General features: G+C 37.0%; 1 protein-coding gene across 7 annotated transcripts in view; it reads right to left on the minus strand.

The window, feature by feature from the left end:
* ABCC9 (ATP binding cassette subfamily C member 9) overlaps window positions 1-14,996 on the minus strand; it is a 129,112-nt gene that overhangs the window by 60,849 nt on the left and 53,267 nt on the right. For all 7 annotated transcript variants that reach the window (XM_060658159.3, XM_060658158.3, XM_078450033.2 and 4 more), the window contains 3 exons: window positions 14,481-14,588; window positions 8,614-8,686; window positions 7,616-7,721 (listed from right to left, as the gene is read on the minus strand). In XM_060658159.3, the coding sequence (XP_060514142.1) occupies window positions 7,616-7,721; window positions 8,614-8,686; window positions 14,481-14,588 (287 nt within the window). The remainder of the gene's footprint in view (window positions 1-7,615; window positions 7,722-8,613; window positions 8,687-14,480; window positions 14,589-14,996) is intronic.

Below are 14,996 nucleotides of genomic sequence, written 5' to 3' on the forward strand. Positions count from 1 at the left end.
AATTAGCCATCCTATGGCATGAAAAAAAGAACTACTTTTGGGGCTCTAAACTTGAAAGGTTTAGACACAGCTTGGTCCTTAAGGAATCCTAAGAAAGACAGACATGTACAATAGGTCAAACCACAACATTTGGGTATGGTTATTGTTTGATATGATTTATGTACAAAGAGGTGTTTTCCTAATAACATTTAGTTATATCTCTATTATGGGGGAAAAACACCTATTCATTTTATTGTTCTAAATTTGAATAATGTAGTTGAATTCAAGACCTGAATTCAAAAACTACACACAAAATTAAAGTCCAGTGGAACTCTAAAAGTAGATCTCATTTGGCTCTGGAAAGCACCATATGCTTTTATGGAGAAAATATACCTAAGTATGTTGTCTAGTAATACTTAGCTTAGAGCTACTGATGATAAGATTTTCACGCTTGCACACTGCTAATGACATCCTGGTAAGGTTAACTAAGGTAGGAAAAAACAATTTCAGACTAAAAATCTCCTCTCAATAATGATTATTCTCTGACCCAAGTTGCTCACATACCAAAAATAATGAAATCTACATTTTCCCAAGTGATATTTGCTTATATTATGCTTTAGTATCAGGAAATTTGGATTTTCAAAACCACACTGAGATACCACCTCACACTGGTCAGAATGGCTAAAATGAACAAATCAGGAGACTATAGATGCTGGCGAGGATGTGGAGAAATGGGAATCCTCCTGCACTGTTGGTGGGAATGCAAACTGGTGTAGCCGCTCTGAAAAACAGTGTGGAGTTTCCTTAAAAAATTAAAACTAGAACTACCCTATGACCTAGCAGTGGTACTGCTAGGAATTTACCCAAGGGATACAGGAGTGCTGATGCATAGGGGCACATGTACCCCAATGTTTATAGCAGCACTTTTAACAATAGCCAAATTATGGAAAGAGCCTAAATGTCCATCAACTGACAAATGGATAATGAAGACGTGGATTATATATACAATGGAATACTACTTGGCAATGAGAAAGAATGAAATCTGGCCATTTGCAGCAATGTGGATGGAATTGGAGGGTATTAGGCTAAGTGAAATAAGTCAGGCAGAGAAAGACAGATACACTATGTTTTCACTCATATGTGGATCTTGAGAAACTTAAGAGAAGACCATGGGGGAAGGGAAGGGGCAAAAACAGTTACAGAGAGGGAGGGAAGCAAAGCATAAGAGACTCTTAAGGACTGAGAACAAACTGAGGGTTGATGCGGGATGGGGTGAGGGGAAAGTGGGTGATGGGCTTGGAGGAGGGCACTTGTTGGGATGAGCACTGGGTGTTGTATGGAAACCAATTTGACAATAAATTATATTAAAAAAAGAAATTTGTAGTTTTTAAATGTTTATTTATTTACTTTTAGAGAGAAGGAGATAGAGAGCAAGCAGGGGAGGGGCAGGGAGAGAGGGAGAGCAGGGAATCCCAAGCAGGCTCCGTACTGCCAGTGCAGAGCCTGACATAGGGCTTGAACCTACAAACCATGAGATCATGATCTGAGCCAAAACCAAGAGATGGACGCTCAACTGACTGAGCCATCCAGGTGCCCCAAGTAATTTGGATTTTTTTTAAATGGTAAAAAGTTAATGAATGACCTCAACGGTTTTAGTTAATTTGAGGAAGACAGAAAACAGATGAAAAGAAGCAGGTGTAGAAATTAATGGATTACTCTGTAGCTTGTTTCATAATAGAAGAAAGAACGGGACCAAATAGAGAAAACTAAATTCATCAGAAGTTATCTGCTTGTCCGGAGAGTATACATAGAGGCAGAAAAAAAGGGGACAAAGTTGGAACCTGAAAGATATCACTATTTAATGAATGACTAAGGAAGAGAAACCTGAAGAAAGGACCAAGAGGAGCAGGCAAATGCTTTGAGGTAAACTCACCTGTGAGTCAAAATTAAGCAAGGAGGCATTTTGAAGCAAAACTTATGGGCAACAATGTCAAGGGACCAGGAGGTCAATTAACACAATGATCAAAAAGTACACAATGAATTTAAAAATTAGGATGCCACTGATGGACTTAATAAGAATAGTCTCAGTGGAGTGGCAGAGGTAGAAACCAGAGTGCAGTGGACTGAGACAAGAGGAGAATAAGAGGAAGGGGAAAGAACTTGTGAAGATTTTTCTCATCTACAAAAGGAAGGGGCCAGGGTGGTACCTGGGGGTGGGGGTTGAAATTAGAAAGATAGACAGAAACACGATAGAGACAGAGACAGAGATGGGAGAGTGCTGTTTTTCCACTAATAAAAGTAGAAAAGAGCCAGGGCCTGGACTAGATGTAAAGCAGATAAAGAGAAAAAGAACATGCTTTGGATATAGGGTGTATCAGTCTACTAAGGAGACCAATAACACACTAGTTACTTAAACACAGTTCAGAGGGATCAGAAGAGACGGTACATTTCAATCTACCTAGGAGAATGAGACAAGGCTCTGTCAAAGAGATAATATCTGATTTGACACTAGAAAAAAAGTGAGACTAACTATCTAAGGAAAGGAGTTACACAGGAGTGTGTGCATTTGAGAAACAACTTGCAGTTCAGGGTTACTGGAACACAGTGCTAAGGGTGGGGGGATTAGACAGGGACCAGATCATGAGAGGTCCTGATATAGTATGCAAAGGTCTTTGGAATATTTCTTGGCCAGTCAATTGCAAAAATTATAAGCAAGAGGTAAGTAATTAGATTTTCATATCAGAAAGGTACATCTCATAACAGTATGAAGAAAGGTGAGGGAATTATTACAGTGAATAGTTCACATATGCAATTCTCCTGAACTAGGACAATTAATATAGGCATAGAAGTGTTAAGGACAGACATAAGAAAAGTGACTGGTTGGACTGTGTGGGCAATGGAGAGAGAGAAGAATTCAGGTTGGATCTTTGAGCTTTGACTTGGGCATCCACAAACAGATTTCAGTGGGTGGGGACACATTCCTGCCAAGATACAGAAGTAGGTATTGGAGATAATGAGGGATATGAGCTCAGTTTAGATGTGTTCAACATGCAGTTTATATATAAAGACTTTTTGAAGGAGCTATTAGATCTTCAGAAGAAAGATGTTGGCCAGAAATGTACACTGGTGTGTTGTTAATACTTAGGGAGAAACTGAAGTCAAAGATATAAGTTAAAGGCCAAGTAAAGGAAGAGGGTCCTACAGTAGACCACAGAAAGACTGAAGGAGAATCAGAATATTCTTCTTCACCTTCTATCTCCATTTGTATTACAGCTCTTTACTTTTTGACTCATTAATTTTGGTTTATCCTTAAAATATAAGTTCAAGTATCATTCATTCATGCATCTCCCTAAAAAAGGCTTGTTGACCCCATAGACTCAGCTCAGTGAAGTTACCTATTATTTGCTCTTATAAAACTCTGTCCTTCTTCCTAGCACTTTTAAAAATTTGACCAAATAATTACTTATGAAATTATTTTCTTACTTCCTTGTGGCCTTCCCTGCTAAGCAGTAAGCTTCATGAGAACAGTGTGTTCAATTATTTCCTCCCCAACAACTACCACAGTGATTTGCATGTCAAAGATATACTAGTATATACTGAGATATGCTAGTCTCAGAGTAAGGAAGATATGGTAGATATTGGTCCATTTGTAGGTAGTCATCCTCCATGAACAAATAAAAAGAAGCCCTATTCTTTCATTTTTAATGAGTAATATTAGAGTCCTTAACTTCTAGAGACCACCTCTATAATCTTCTCACACAACAGCAATATGTTTAATCTAATTCAAAGGATTTCTTTTTCTCTTACAAAATAAATACACTTATTTCTGAGTTTAAACATCAGATCTTAACGATTACATGAAAATCACTGGGTCCATGTCCAGACCCATCCTCCACCATTCACTGTGGTAGTGAATAGCACTGAAAGCAGCAAGAGAAAACAAAGAGGCCAGATGGAAAATCCCCTTGTGGAAAATAGATTTCCATTCTGTATGCAGGACTTTTGTGTATTTTCCTTCAAGAATAAAAATTAAACTTAGTAGCTAGCAGCTTTCAGGTATTATGGCTGATACCTTGTGGAATGGGAAAGAGTGACTTTTGCAAGCTTACATCAGAAATAATATTTAGAAGAATGGGAGCTAGATGTGGGCCCAAACACACTACACTGCATCTAATACAGGAAAGCTGATTCAGTGTGTTATTATTCCTTTATGCCACGTAAAGTCACATGAAAAGGAGTAACTCCTCAATTCACCTGTCTTAGAATAACTGAACCACTATTATAAAGCTGATTACGCCAAGATGTTAGAAGATAGAACATCAGCACATATGAGGCCTGACAGGAGGACTGTTGACAGCCTGGGCAAGAGGGAAAGAAAAGAAAAGGAAAACAAAAATAAATGATGGCTGTGTCTCACATGATTATCAAAATTATTACACAGTGTAGACTCTGTCACTGGAACCACTTGTCAGGTAGAGCATTTTAGTTCTAGCTCCTAAGATGTCAGTAGGAATTATTGTTTATCAAGACAACTTCATTGTTGTATTGTTTATCAAGACAAATTCATTCAGGTAGAGCATTTGATTTTCAACAAATATAGAGCACACCCAGATGCAGAAATAAAAACCCTGGCATTCTAACAATTCTGGAGAATTTTTTAGTCCCTTCCTCCTTTCTCTGACTTTTCTCTTCTGAGGCTACAACATGGCTGACTAGGTCAAAGGTAGCAATTTCCAAAGAAATGTCTTTAGAGGTCTTTGTACACTTGGTTCTACTCATGTAGGTGTGCCTTGGGTGAGCAGCAATACCTTCTTTCCTGCCTAAAGTAAATATTTATCACCACAAGAGGACCGAGTATTTATTGGACTTTGCTCATTCCAGTCTATGAGGGCACATTTAAAAATAAAATTCATGCAGCCAGAGATACATGCAGTGGTGAAATAATGGCAGCAAGGCACTTGACACCTTATGCTAACATTTAGTTTATTGGGGTTTTTTTTTTTGAGCTTCCAAAAAACATCAAACAATTCAGTGTGTTGAAGTAAAGCACTTCTTAGGTTTTGTACTTCATCAACCAATCAATATTGGTAACTTCTAAATTAACTTTGCTCTAATAACATTTCTCTGCCTTTCTTTATTGGATGAGGCACAACAGCCTTTTATGGAATCAAGAGTAATTATAAATAACTCTTTAAAAGAAGATCAGTATCTTCTGAATATTACCAATAGGAAAATATGTTTTATCAGATATTAAGGATTCCATAGGAGAAAAAAAAGTAATTCTTGTAATTAAAGGAAAATAGAATTTGTGTTAGCTTATCCAATCTTTTAGAGGCTTAGTTTTTTAAGCCATGTGTGCCTAAGCCAACACAAACATTTTTTGAAGAAAATCTTAGTCCTTCTGCCATTAAGAGATGGGAGTATAGTGAATGAAGGCAATGTTCATAAAAAGATGATTTTTAAGTTATGAGGATTTTATAAATACTTAGAATTATCTAAAATCCTTTTACACACCTTCATCCCTTTGGCTCCACCTCTAAGACATAATTTTTTATTAGCTTTATTGTTGGGATCCATGAGATTTCTTTCTTTCTTTTCTTTCTTTCTTTCTTTCTTTCTTTCTTTCTTTCTTTCTTTTCATGAGAGAGACTTCTTAACCTCTGTTGAGTAAGTGTATGTTTTTATCTCTAGTTTCCTCTTTGCTTAGCTTCAATGAAGCTCAGAGTGGAATCTGTGGTCCATATTTTATCAATACACAGGACTCCAGAGCATGCATTTCTACCTATTTACTTCTCAGATTATTATTTAAATATTAATTTTTCTTGATATCTTTATCTTTATTTTTCAAGCTTTATTACACTATGTAACTTTAAATAAAATAATTCCCTACCTTTGTGAAATGAGGTAGGAATGCAAAATAAAAAATACTAGATTATGTAAAATACTTCCCTAATTCTCATATCATTTATTTATCAGTTAGCAAAATGATGAAGATTATTAATGATAATATTGGAAGTTGATCTGGCCTAAGTGGAATCCTAAATAACACAAGGGAAGACTATATTAGAAGAACATCCTAGAGGTCTGAAAATAAATCTCAAGCTTCTTGAGCTTCTCAAGCTGTCACTGATTCCCATTCTTTCTCTCTGTTTTAATGACAAACAAAGGTGAAAATAAAACCCAAGTAACTTGATGATGGCTGTACATGTCACAAAATAGAATTTAATCCAGTAAAATCTGTTTCTCAAAACCTCTAGTCATCCAAGATGGAAGGAGATAGTGGCAGGGCAAATTGCCTGGTGCCTGATCTTAGTGATCAACAAGAACTTGTCATGAAGTAAACTGCAGGTGGCAATTATTTACCAAGCTCTCTTCTGGATATTCACTAAGCAGTTTCATGTCTACCGTATTTTAGATTGGCCCAGTAGGAATAAAATGTACACTCAACATTTCCCAACCTCCTCCTTTCACTCATGATACTTAAAATAGGATGTTTCCCGTTCAAATTTCACATCCAAGCATTTCCATCTCTTGCCTGGAGTTTAACATAGACTCTATTCTAAAAATGCTCTTAAATAGTCTTTACTCATTCTTGAGACATACCTGTGTATGTGAACAGCAGAGTAAGCAACAATAGAGTTCACAGTGGTAGGGGCAAAATATTAACAAACGTCTATAGATCTAGAGCAAGGTTTCCCAACCTTGACACAACTGACATTTGGGGTCAGATGATTCTTTGTTGCCGGGGCAGTGGGGAGGGGGTCCTGTGCATTGTAGGATGTTTAGCAGCATCCCTGGCCTATACCAACCACATCAGGAAAACCTGTTCCCCCAGTGTGACAACCAAAGATATCTCCCCTGGGAGAAAAATCATACTTTGTTGAGAAACACTGGTCTATAATCCAATTTCTTAGATAAGCTATAGCCAATTTCTTCATAAACTGCTTATGGGGAATCTACTAGGTAAGCTGAACTGAGTAAATTGGTTTAACACTTTATTGCACAATTATATGATATTATGGTTCTGAGTCACTTCATTACCACAATGTTTTTCAAAGACCACCATTCGAATATTCAGGAGAAGCACCATGCTAGATACCTCCTTTTTCATGTCTTTACAGTGGCATAACACACCACTTTGACCTATCCATGTACCTCTTACTAGATATTTCCAGCGCCTACTTTAAGTTGGGTGTGAAAAGAAACAGCTGATTTCTCAGCCCCTTATGAAGATTTTTTAAAAGATTATTTGGTAGTTCTTCACTGAACAGTGAACCATTACAGCTCTTTTGCATTTAAGCTTTATGAATAATGTAAGTTTTCCATAACTTCTTTTAATATAGGATGTTTTTAAATTATTTCTTTGAATGTTATTCCTTTTAACTTTGAAAATCTATCTTTACAAAATCCCAATCATACTAGTTTATACCATGATAACCCTCTGTAAGAAACTGTTTTCTAATTTTTAATTTATGACATTTAAGGTTTCTACTAATTTAATTTTTTAGAAAGCTGCACTTATTTCTGAGGGGATCCTCATATTCCTAATGTAGGAATCTATTGCTCTCATTTCTTCCCTTTGTAAGATCATCGGATGGATGATAGAGCAATAGAAACCAATTAAAAATACACATACTTGCTCCAGTGAACTTTGCCTTCCAGTGTCTGCATCTCACCAAGGATAGCAAGGAGAAGAGAAGACTTCCCACAGCCCACCTGGCCCACAATCATGGTCAACTGACCTAGAGAAATTAGATAAAGGATAACAGCAAGAGGACATGGAATTCTAGTAAAATAAAACCAAAATACATTTAGAAAAGGCTGAGGCTTCAAAATCAATAGCCCACACTTGGTCTCCAGCAATAAGTTATTCTAAATAGCTCCTCTTTCTGATACATGAGGGTTTTTTTGACAAAGGAGAGAAAAATTAAAAGATATAGGTCTTGATTTACTGTTTCCAACTATGAGAATAGCTGACATTAGTGAATAGAGCAACGAAATAATTGCCTAAATAATCTCAATTAGTTTTAACTTTTTTATTCAATTCATTCAGGAGAAGAAGGCAGTTTTGACTCAACTTGATTAATTGAGATGAAAGGGATTGGGCTGGTATTAAGCCGACTTCTCCAATTTCTTACTTTGATACGCATGTAAAATAGAAAAATCTCAATCTATTGACCATCAGGCCAGATCAAAACATTTTTTCTATTCGGGTATCTAGGCATCTTAACCAAAAATTATTGGGTATTTGAGCCTAAAATAACTTGAACACTTTAGTTGTCTCAGGGATAGAAAATAATTTTCTTATATAGTCTTTATTTAAATCCTTTTTCAAACAACATGAAAAATCAACTACCCCATTATTTAAATGGACAAATCAGCAACAAGCTGTTATCAGCTTATTTGGACAGTAAATAACTTGTCCAAATGTCTACACATTTTGTAGTGAAAGGCAAGTCTTATTTCCAATCACTTCCATGATGATACAGTGGCTTATGAGCTACATGATGCAAATAAACAACTATAAATAACGTTAATAATGTTTAAACAATCTTTTTTTTGCTAAGATCAATTACCTTGGAAATCCATACTTGTCATAATTAAAAATAAAAAATAATAACAAATGTCTCTCACCTGTTGGAATTCGAATATCTATATTGGATAATGTAGCTAAACCACTGCCCCATGAAAAGTAGCCATTTGTGACCTAGAAAAGAAGAATACATAAGTTAAAATATAAAATTATGTATTTTGTTTTAGAGAATAATTCCATTAAAATACATTTTGTCTTTAAGACACTGGAAGACTTTCAATATAAGGTAGAACACACAGTGGTGAAATTCTAATTTAGAGTTAGCTAGAATTGTAACTATTGAGAGGTATATATGAAAAAAAAAAGAATGGAAATGAAAGGAGGGTCTTTGAAGAATTAGTGATACTATGAAAAGGCTAAAAATTACAATTTTCTCTGAAAATCTGGGATTACTAGATCATTTACTAAAAAGTAATCACCCCAAATATTTTCCAATGTAACACCAGCATTGATTATTTTCTCACTGCTAGGCAATTTCCAGAATCCTAATGATGCAAAGTATAGAGTGGAAATCATGTCAAATTATTCCAACAAAATGTCTCTGTTAGCCAAGGAGGAAGGTTTTGTAATAAGGTTTTGAAGTGTGTGGATTTAGTGCCATTTAATGAAGTTCAAGGAATGAGTAAAAGGAAGAGAGGAATAAAGCACAGAAATGAGGTAATATATCTTAGTGGGATAAACCTCAACAAGCAGCAAAGATCATTAGACCTATAGTCACCCAAAGCAATCTATTTGTATTAAGAAGTGTGAAGTGGACTTGATAGTTTTTTGTTTTTAGTTTTTATATAAAGTTTATTTATTTATTTGGAGAGAGTGTGCGCACTCCACCATCAGTGTGGAGTCCGATGCAGGGCTCGAACTCAAAAACCTCGAGATCATGACCTGAGCCGAAGTCAGACACTTAACTGACTGAGCCACCCAGGAGCTCCTGGACTTGATAGGTTTAATAGTTACAAAAATGGGAAATGAGAGGTACAACAAAACCCCTGGATTGAAGTTGCTTGAAAAGAGTAAATTGTAATTTTCCATGTAGGTTTTCTTTAGCTCATAAGATGTGTGACATTTAGTACTGTCTATCACGTAGATGTGCAAGATATTAGCCCTGGAAGGAGGGTGGCATGGAAGGGTTGAATTACTGATTGCTTTACAAATTTTGCTGAGCACCCATTCTGTGTGAGGTGCTGTGTTAGTATTTATGTAGACTACAAAAAAGGTATAATGCATCCTCCCCGCTTGCTTGGAGCTTGCAACCAGTTGAGTAAATAAACCATGGACAGAAGCAAATACAACACGACAGACACAGATGGAGGTGAGAAGACAGAGCTACTGGAGACTGAGGAGTCTCTAGTGCTGATGGGCGGCATGTAAAGGATCACCAGGAACTACTGAGGGGCAGTGGAATGGGGAGGTCATAAATGTGTGTGGCTCTGCCAACTGGTACATTGTGTCATTTCCTCCATAGAGTTCAGCAGCCTGTTCTAGGAGCATCAAAGGCACAAAGTTGGATTGCTTACAGAAAGCGCTGAAGGACTGAGACAAAAGGAAGGGGCTCAAGTTGCTGGAGGTCTCAATAAGGTTAAAAAAGCAGTGTCAGCAAAGGTGAAGCCCGAGAGAGTTGGAGGTAGGGTTGTGGTGTCAGTGACTGACTGACATAAAGGAGTTTATGATTTTGGAGGAGCAGCAGTTTCAGGTGGTGGCCAGGTGTGACCATAGGCAAGGTTGTGGAAATGGAGTGAAAGCAGAGCAAGAAATTTCTGGGCTAGGATACTAGATAGCTGGGCCCTTGGAAGTTTAAACCACATCCATGCATGGCACCAAATAAGCTAGAGAGATGAACAAGGAAACGGGCACCCAAATCTTCAGCAATGGTGTGGAGGTGCTGATGAGGTCCTTTGATAATAGATGTGATAAAGGTAGACAATGCCAAAGCTTCACAAGGATGCAGGAGAAGAAAATATATGGTCTGAAAGCAGCAGAGAAGAGCTAGAAGAATGCAGTGTTGCCTCTTGATTTGGTGCTACACAGACGTAAAAGAGAACAAGCTTCCTTCAAGAGGGATAGAGGAGGAGGGTCAACATTAATCTCTCCTGCTGCAATCTGCACTTCCACTCCCTCCTGCCTTTTACAAAATAGTCTCATGTGTCCACCAGGGTTAAAATCCTGGTTCCCCTAACTAGTTGTTTGACCTTGGAAAATCAGCTAACATATAAATCTTTGCAAAGGTTCAGGGGAGCCTGGGTGGCTCAGTTGGTTAAGCGTGCAACTCTTGATTTGGGCTCAGGTCGTGATCTCACAGTTTGTGGGACTGAGCCCCGCATTGGGCTCTGCGCTGACAACAAAAGCCTGCTTGGCTCTCTCCCTCCCTCTCTTTGCCCTTCCCCTGCTCACAGGTTCATGCTTTCTTTCTCTCTCTAAAAATAAATTAAAAAAATAAATAAATCTTTGCAAAGGTTCATAAAAGGTTAAGTACAAAAATGATCTTCTTAGCATGGTTTGTGATAGAAGGAAGATGGAGGCAAATCCAGTGTCCATCACTAGGGGATAAGGAAAATGCAGTGATTCATACTATAGAACACAGTAGTGCTGTGAGAAGTAGCAAACCATCATAAAAACATTTCAGGACACCAAAAGCACATGGATGCTTATCACATATTTTACAAGGATATGAGTATATTTAGGCATAAACATTGAGCACATTACAACTGGTACCATAATGGCAGGGGAACGGTACAGAATAGGAGTGAGGATCAGGGACAAGGGGAAAATGTATTAAAAGTAAAGGAAGGGAAAAAAAAGGAAGGAACGAGATAGATATGAGTTACCTATTACATGACCCATCTATATAAAATACCCAGAACAGACAAATTCATAGAGACAGAAAGCAGATTGGCCATTGATAGTGGCAAGAGAGCAGGGTAAATGGGGAGTAACTGCTTAACATGTATGGGGTTTTCATTTGGGGTGATGAAAATGTTTTGCAATGGAAGAGAGGTGGTGGTTACACAAGATTGTGAATGCTCTAAATGCCACTGAATTGTTCACTTTAAAGTAGTTAATTTTATGTTATGTGAATTTTATCTCAATTAAAACAATTTTTAAGAATTTAAAGGCAGGGTCTTACACAGACCATTGTTCATTTCCTCCTGCTGAAAATAAGTAAAAATAAGTAAAAATGCTGAATAAAATGTAGTGTATAAAAAAGCTCATTAAAGCAAGGAGTAAGGAAATACCAAGTCAAAGTATAAATAAAAGGACAAATTCAGAGCTGTAAGCCCTGAAACATGTAAGACGTTTTCCCACAAAAGGGATAAGAGAAGCTATTTTAGAAGAGAAAGAGTAACATGTAAGAACACATCCTAAAAGATGCCAATGTTTATTAGAAAGTTGTAGTGATCATAGCAGTGGAATTTGGGACAAAGAAACAAATGAAAGAAAAATAAATAAAGGTCAGCAATCAATCCAGACATATAAGATCCCTGATGTGTGTATAAGACTACACTGACTGTTGGTGGGGACAGTGACCAATATGTGGGATGAGGGCAGCCAGGTATCATATACAAATTAAATCAGACCTTTCTTACTACTAAATGTAGTAAAATTACCACCACTGAATTTACTACTGCTAAATTTACAACCCAAACTACTTGTTACTGATTTCCCTACACATCACATCCCTACTTTTTACCAAACACAAAAATGTATCCTAGGTTGATTAAAGAACTAAAAGTGAAAGGTGTAGCTTCAAAGATTTTAGGAGCTACTATAAATCATCTCTATGACCTCTGGAAGGAAAACTTGTCTTGAATGAGACAAAAAACAAAGCATAAGCCATAAAGGAAAACACTGAAATACTACACAGTAATGAGAATGAATGAAGTACGACTTCACAGGACAATCTGGATGAATTATACATACATCATGAGCAAAAGAAACAAAACACACACAAATACACACACATAGTTAAACTTAAAACAACTACAGTGTGTTTTTAAGGAAGTGTGCATAGCAAGAGTAATCAAGGAAATGATGACTATAGAAGTCAGCATGGTGACTGTTTCTTGGAGATGTGAGAGAGAACAACAAATGTGTGTGTTGGGAGGCCCTTCTGAGGAAAATGGCGATGTTCTTTTCCTGGTGTAGGTTCCATAGGTGTTCTCTTTTTTACTTAATGGTGTATATATATACATATATATACATGTATACACACACACACACACACACACACATATATTTTATGTACTTTTCTGAAGGCATGCTTTATTTTTATGTAATAAAAAATGATTCAAAGCAAATGAGTTATTACCAACTTGAGAATTTCCAACAGGAATAAAAACTGAAAGGCTTGCTGGTGGGCCTGAAACTGTAGTATCCATTGCTAAGCAGTTTTTCTGGGTATTTTTGTGGTTTTTTGGCAGAGTTGTTTTTTTTGTTTGTTTGTTTTTGGGGTTTTTTTTTGGGTTTTTTTGTGCGTGAAAGGTCAACTTTAGAAAAAAATAATAGGCTCTATTTTTTTTTTACATTCGAAATAAAAACAAATTTAGCAAGGCACATGGAAAAGATGTATTTTTAGATTCTTACTATATTGAACAGAAAATGTTAATAGAAAAAAACTGACCCTGTTCCTTTAGTCATGCATGCATTAGTTGCTATCTGGGCATAACTGGAAGTAGAAGCACAGAGGACCCTTCCTAGTCTCTCATTCCATACTTTGTCATGGCCTAGTACTTCACACCCCATCACACATTCTAATTGTCTAGGGAACTACTAGAACTATTTTTTTAAATAGTGCCTGGGAGATATATATATATATATATATGTATATATATATGTATACACACACACACACACACACACACACACACACACACACAGCTTTCTAAGAGATTCTAATGTATAGCCAGGGTTAAGAATCACTAAAGCTCTTTAAGATTCCCATGTGACATATTTTAACCTCGAAACAACCATACTAAAATGGCATCTCTACTTCAAGATGGTAAAACCATAGCTCAGGGAGGCAAAGTAATTTGCCCAAAAGGCACACATCAAATCGAAGGCAGAGGTTGGGCTAGGTAGCATTAGCTTATTCCATCCAGTAACACATTTGCTCCAATTGCTAAGTGCCTATTGTGGGACAAGCATTGTGTCAGGCAATACAGAGAGAGATATTTAAATGTAGCCTTTGGCTCTGTTATACTCCCCAGTGAGGCTCCCCCACTCTCTGACTGGCCTGGGCAGCACAGGGAGTTGGATAGCCCCGCAGTCAACGCAGCTAGTTTTCTAAAAGGGCTAATTTCCAGAACTCTGGCTGCACTAATGTCCCAAAGCCCTTGACTGCTCAGGCATCTGTTCCTGAACCGCACTGAGCCCTCCTTGGACCTTATCCCCACTATCAATCCTCAGCCGCTGATTCCCTGGTGGCCTGTTCTACCTAAGCACACTTGCTTGGGAGAGTACAAAAGGCTGTTTGAAATTAGATAAAAGACACTTACTGGGAAACTGGGTGAATGCATGCAACACTGGTCTAAGCCTCTCCTAGTTGAAGGAAATTACTATCTATTTCCTTAAAAATTGGATTTATAATATTGGTGTTCTCTATAAATCAATTTATTAGGTAGAGGAACATAAGAGTATGAAAGGAAATAACGTTGGATGCTAGCTTCTAACACAGATTCAGAAGAAAGGCTCACCCTCCAGTTATTAAAACATACTGCTGGAGCAAGAAATGTGGTTTTGAGGTGACGAAGAACTGAGAAGTGAACTCATCAGAACACTTTGAAAATGTTATGAGGATTAGTGATCACTGTAAAGAGACTTTAAGGGCACAATTTAGGACACTTATACAGAACTTCACCATAAAATAGTACCATAAATGTTTCTATTCGTGCAAGAATCCAGGAAATAAAATAACCTTTATTGCAATGTCCTCTGTCTCTACAGGACGTAGGCGCCTTGTTGATTGCTCATAGCTGTCCAGGTGATATCTCCCAGGCTGCTTCCTGTTTATAGTTTTCGGCTGCTTCATTCCAAGTGGGAAAAAACACAAATTGAAGTTTTATGCAAAAAAAAGAGGTTTTACTAAACATTAAGGCATATTGCTACTTCTCCACTTGAATTCCAAGAAAAAGAAATAAAGAAAGTGAGCATGATATTTTAATTATTTCAATAGCTTCTCCAAATAAAAAAGCAAATAATAACAAAAAGTGTTAAGCTATAATTTTAAACCTAATTCACAAGCCTTTTAAGAAAAATTAAAAATACAAAAATGTGATACTTGCAACAGATGGAATTTAAAGTGTGGAACCCCAAACTAGGTTTTGGATACTCTTTCTCCAGCTCTCCGGGTAAATATGCCTGGGCAGTAAAAAAACTGCATGCATGTCAAAGCCAAACAGACTAACTCAGGTTAAACTAGAATCTACGTGTA

Source organism: Panthera onca, chromosome B4 (assembly GCF_046562875.1).
Source record: "Panthera onca isolate mPanOnc1 chromosome B4, mPanOnc1 haplotype 2, whole genome shotgun sequence".
NCBI lineage: Eukaryota > Metazoa > Chordata > Mammalia > Carnivora > Felidae > Panthera > Panthera onca.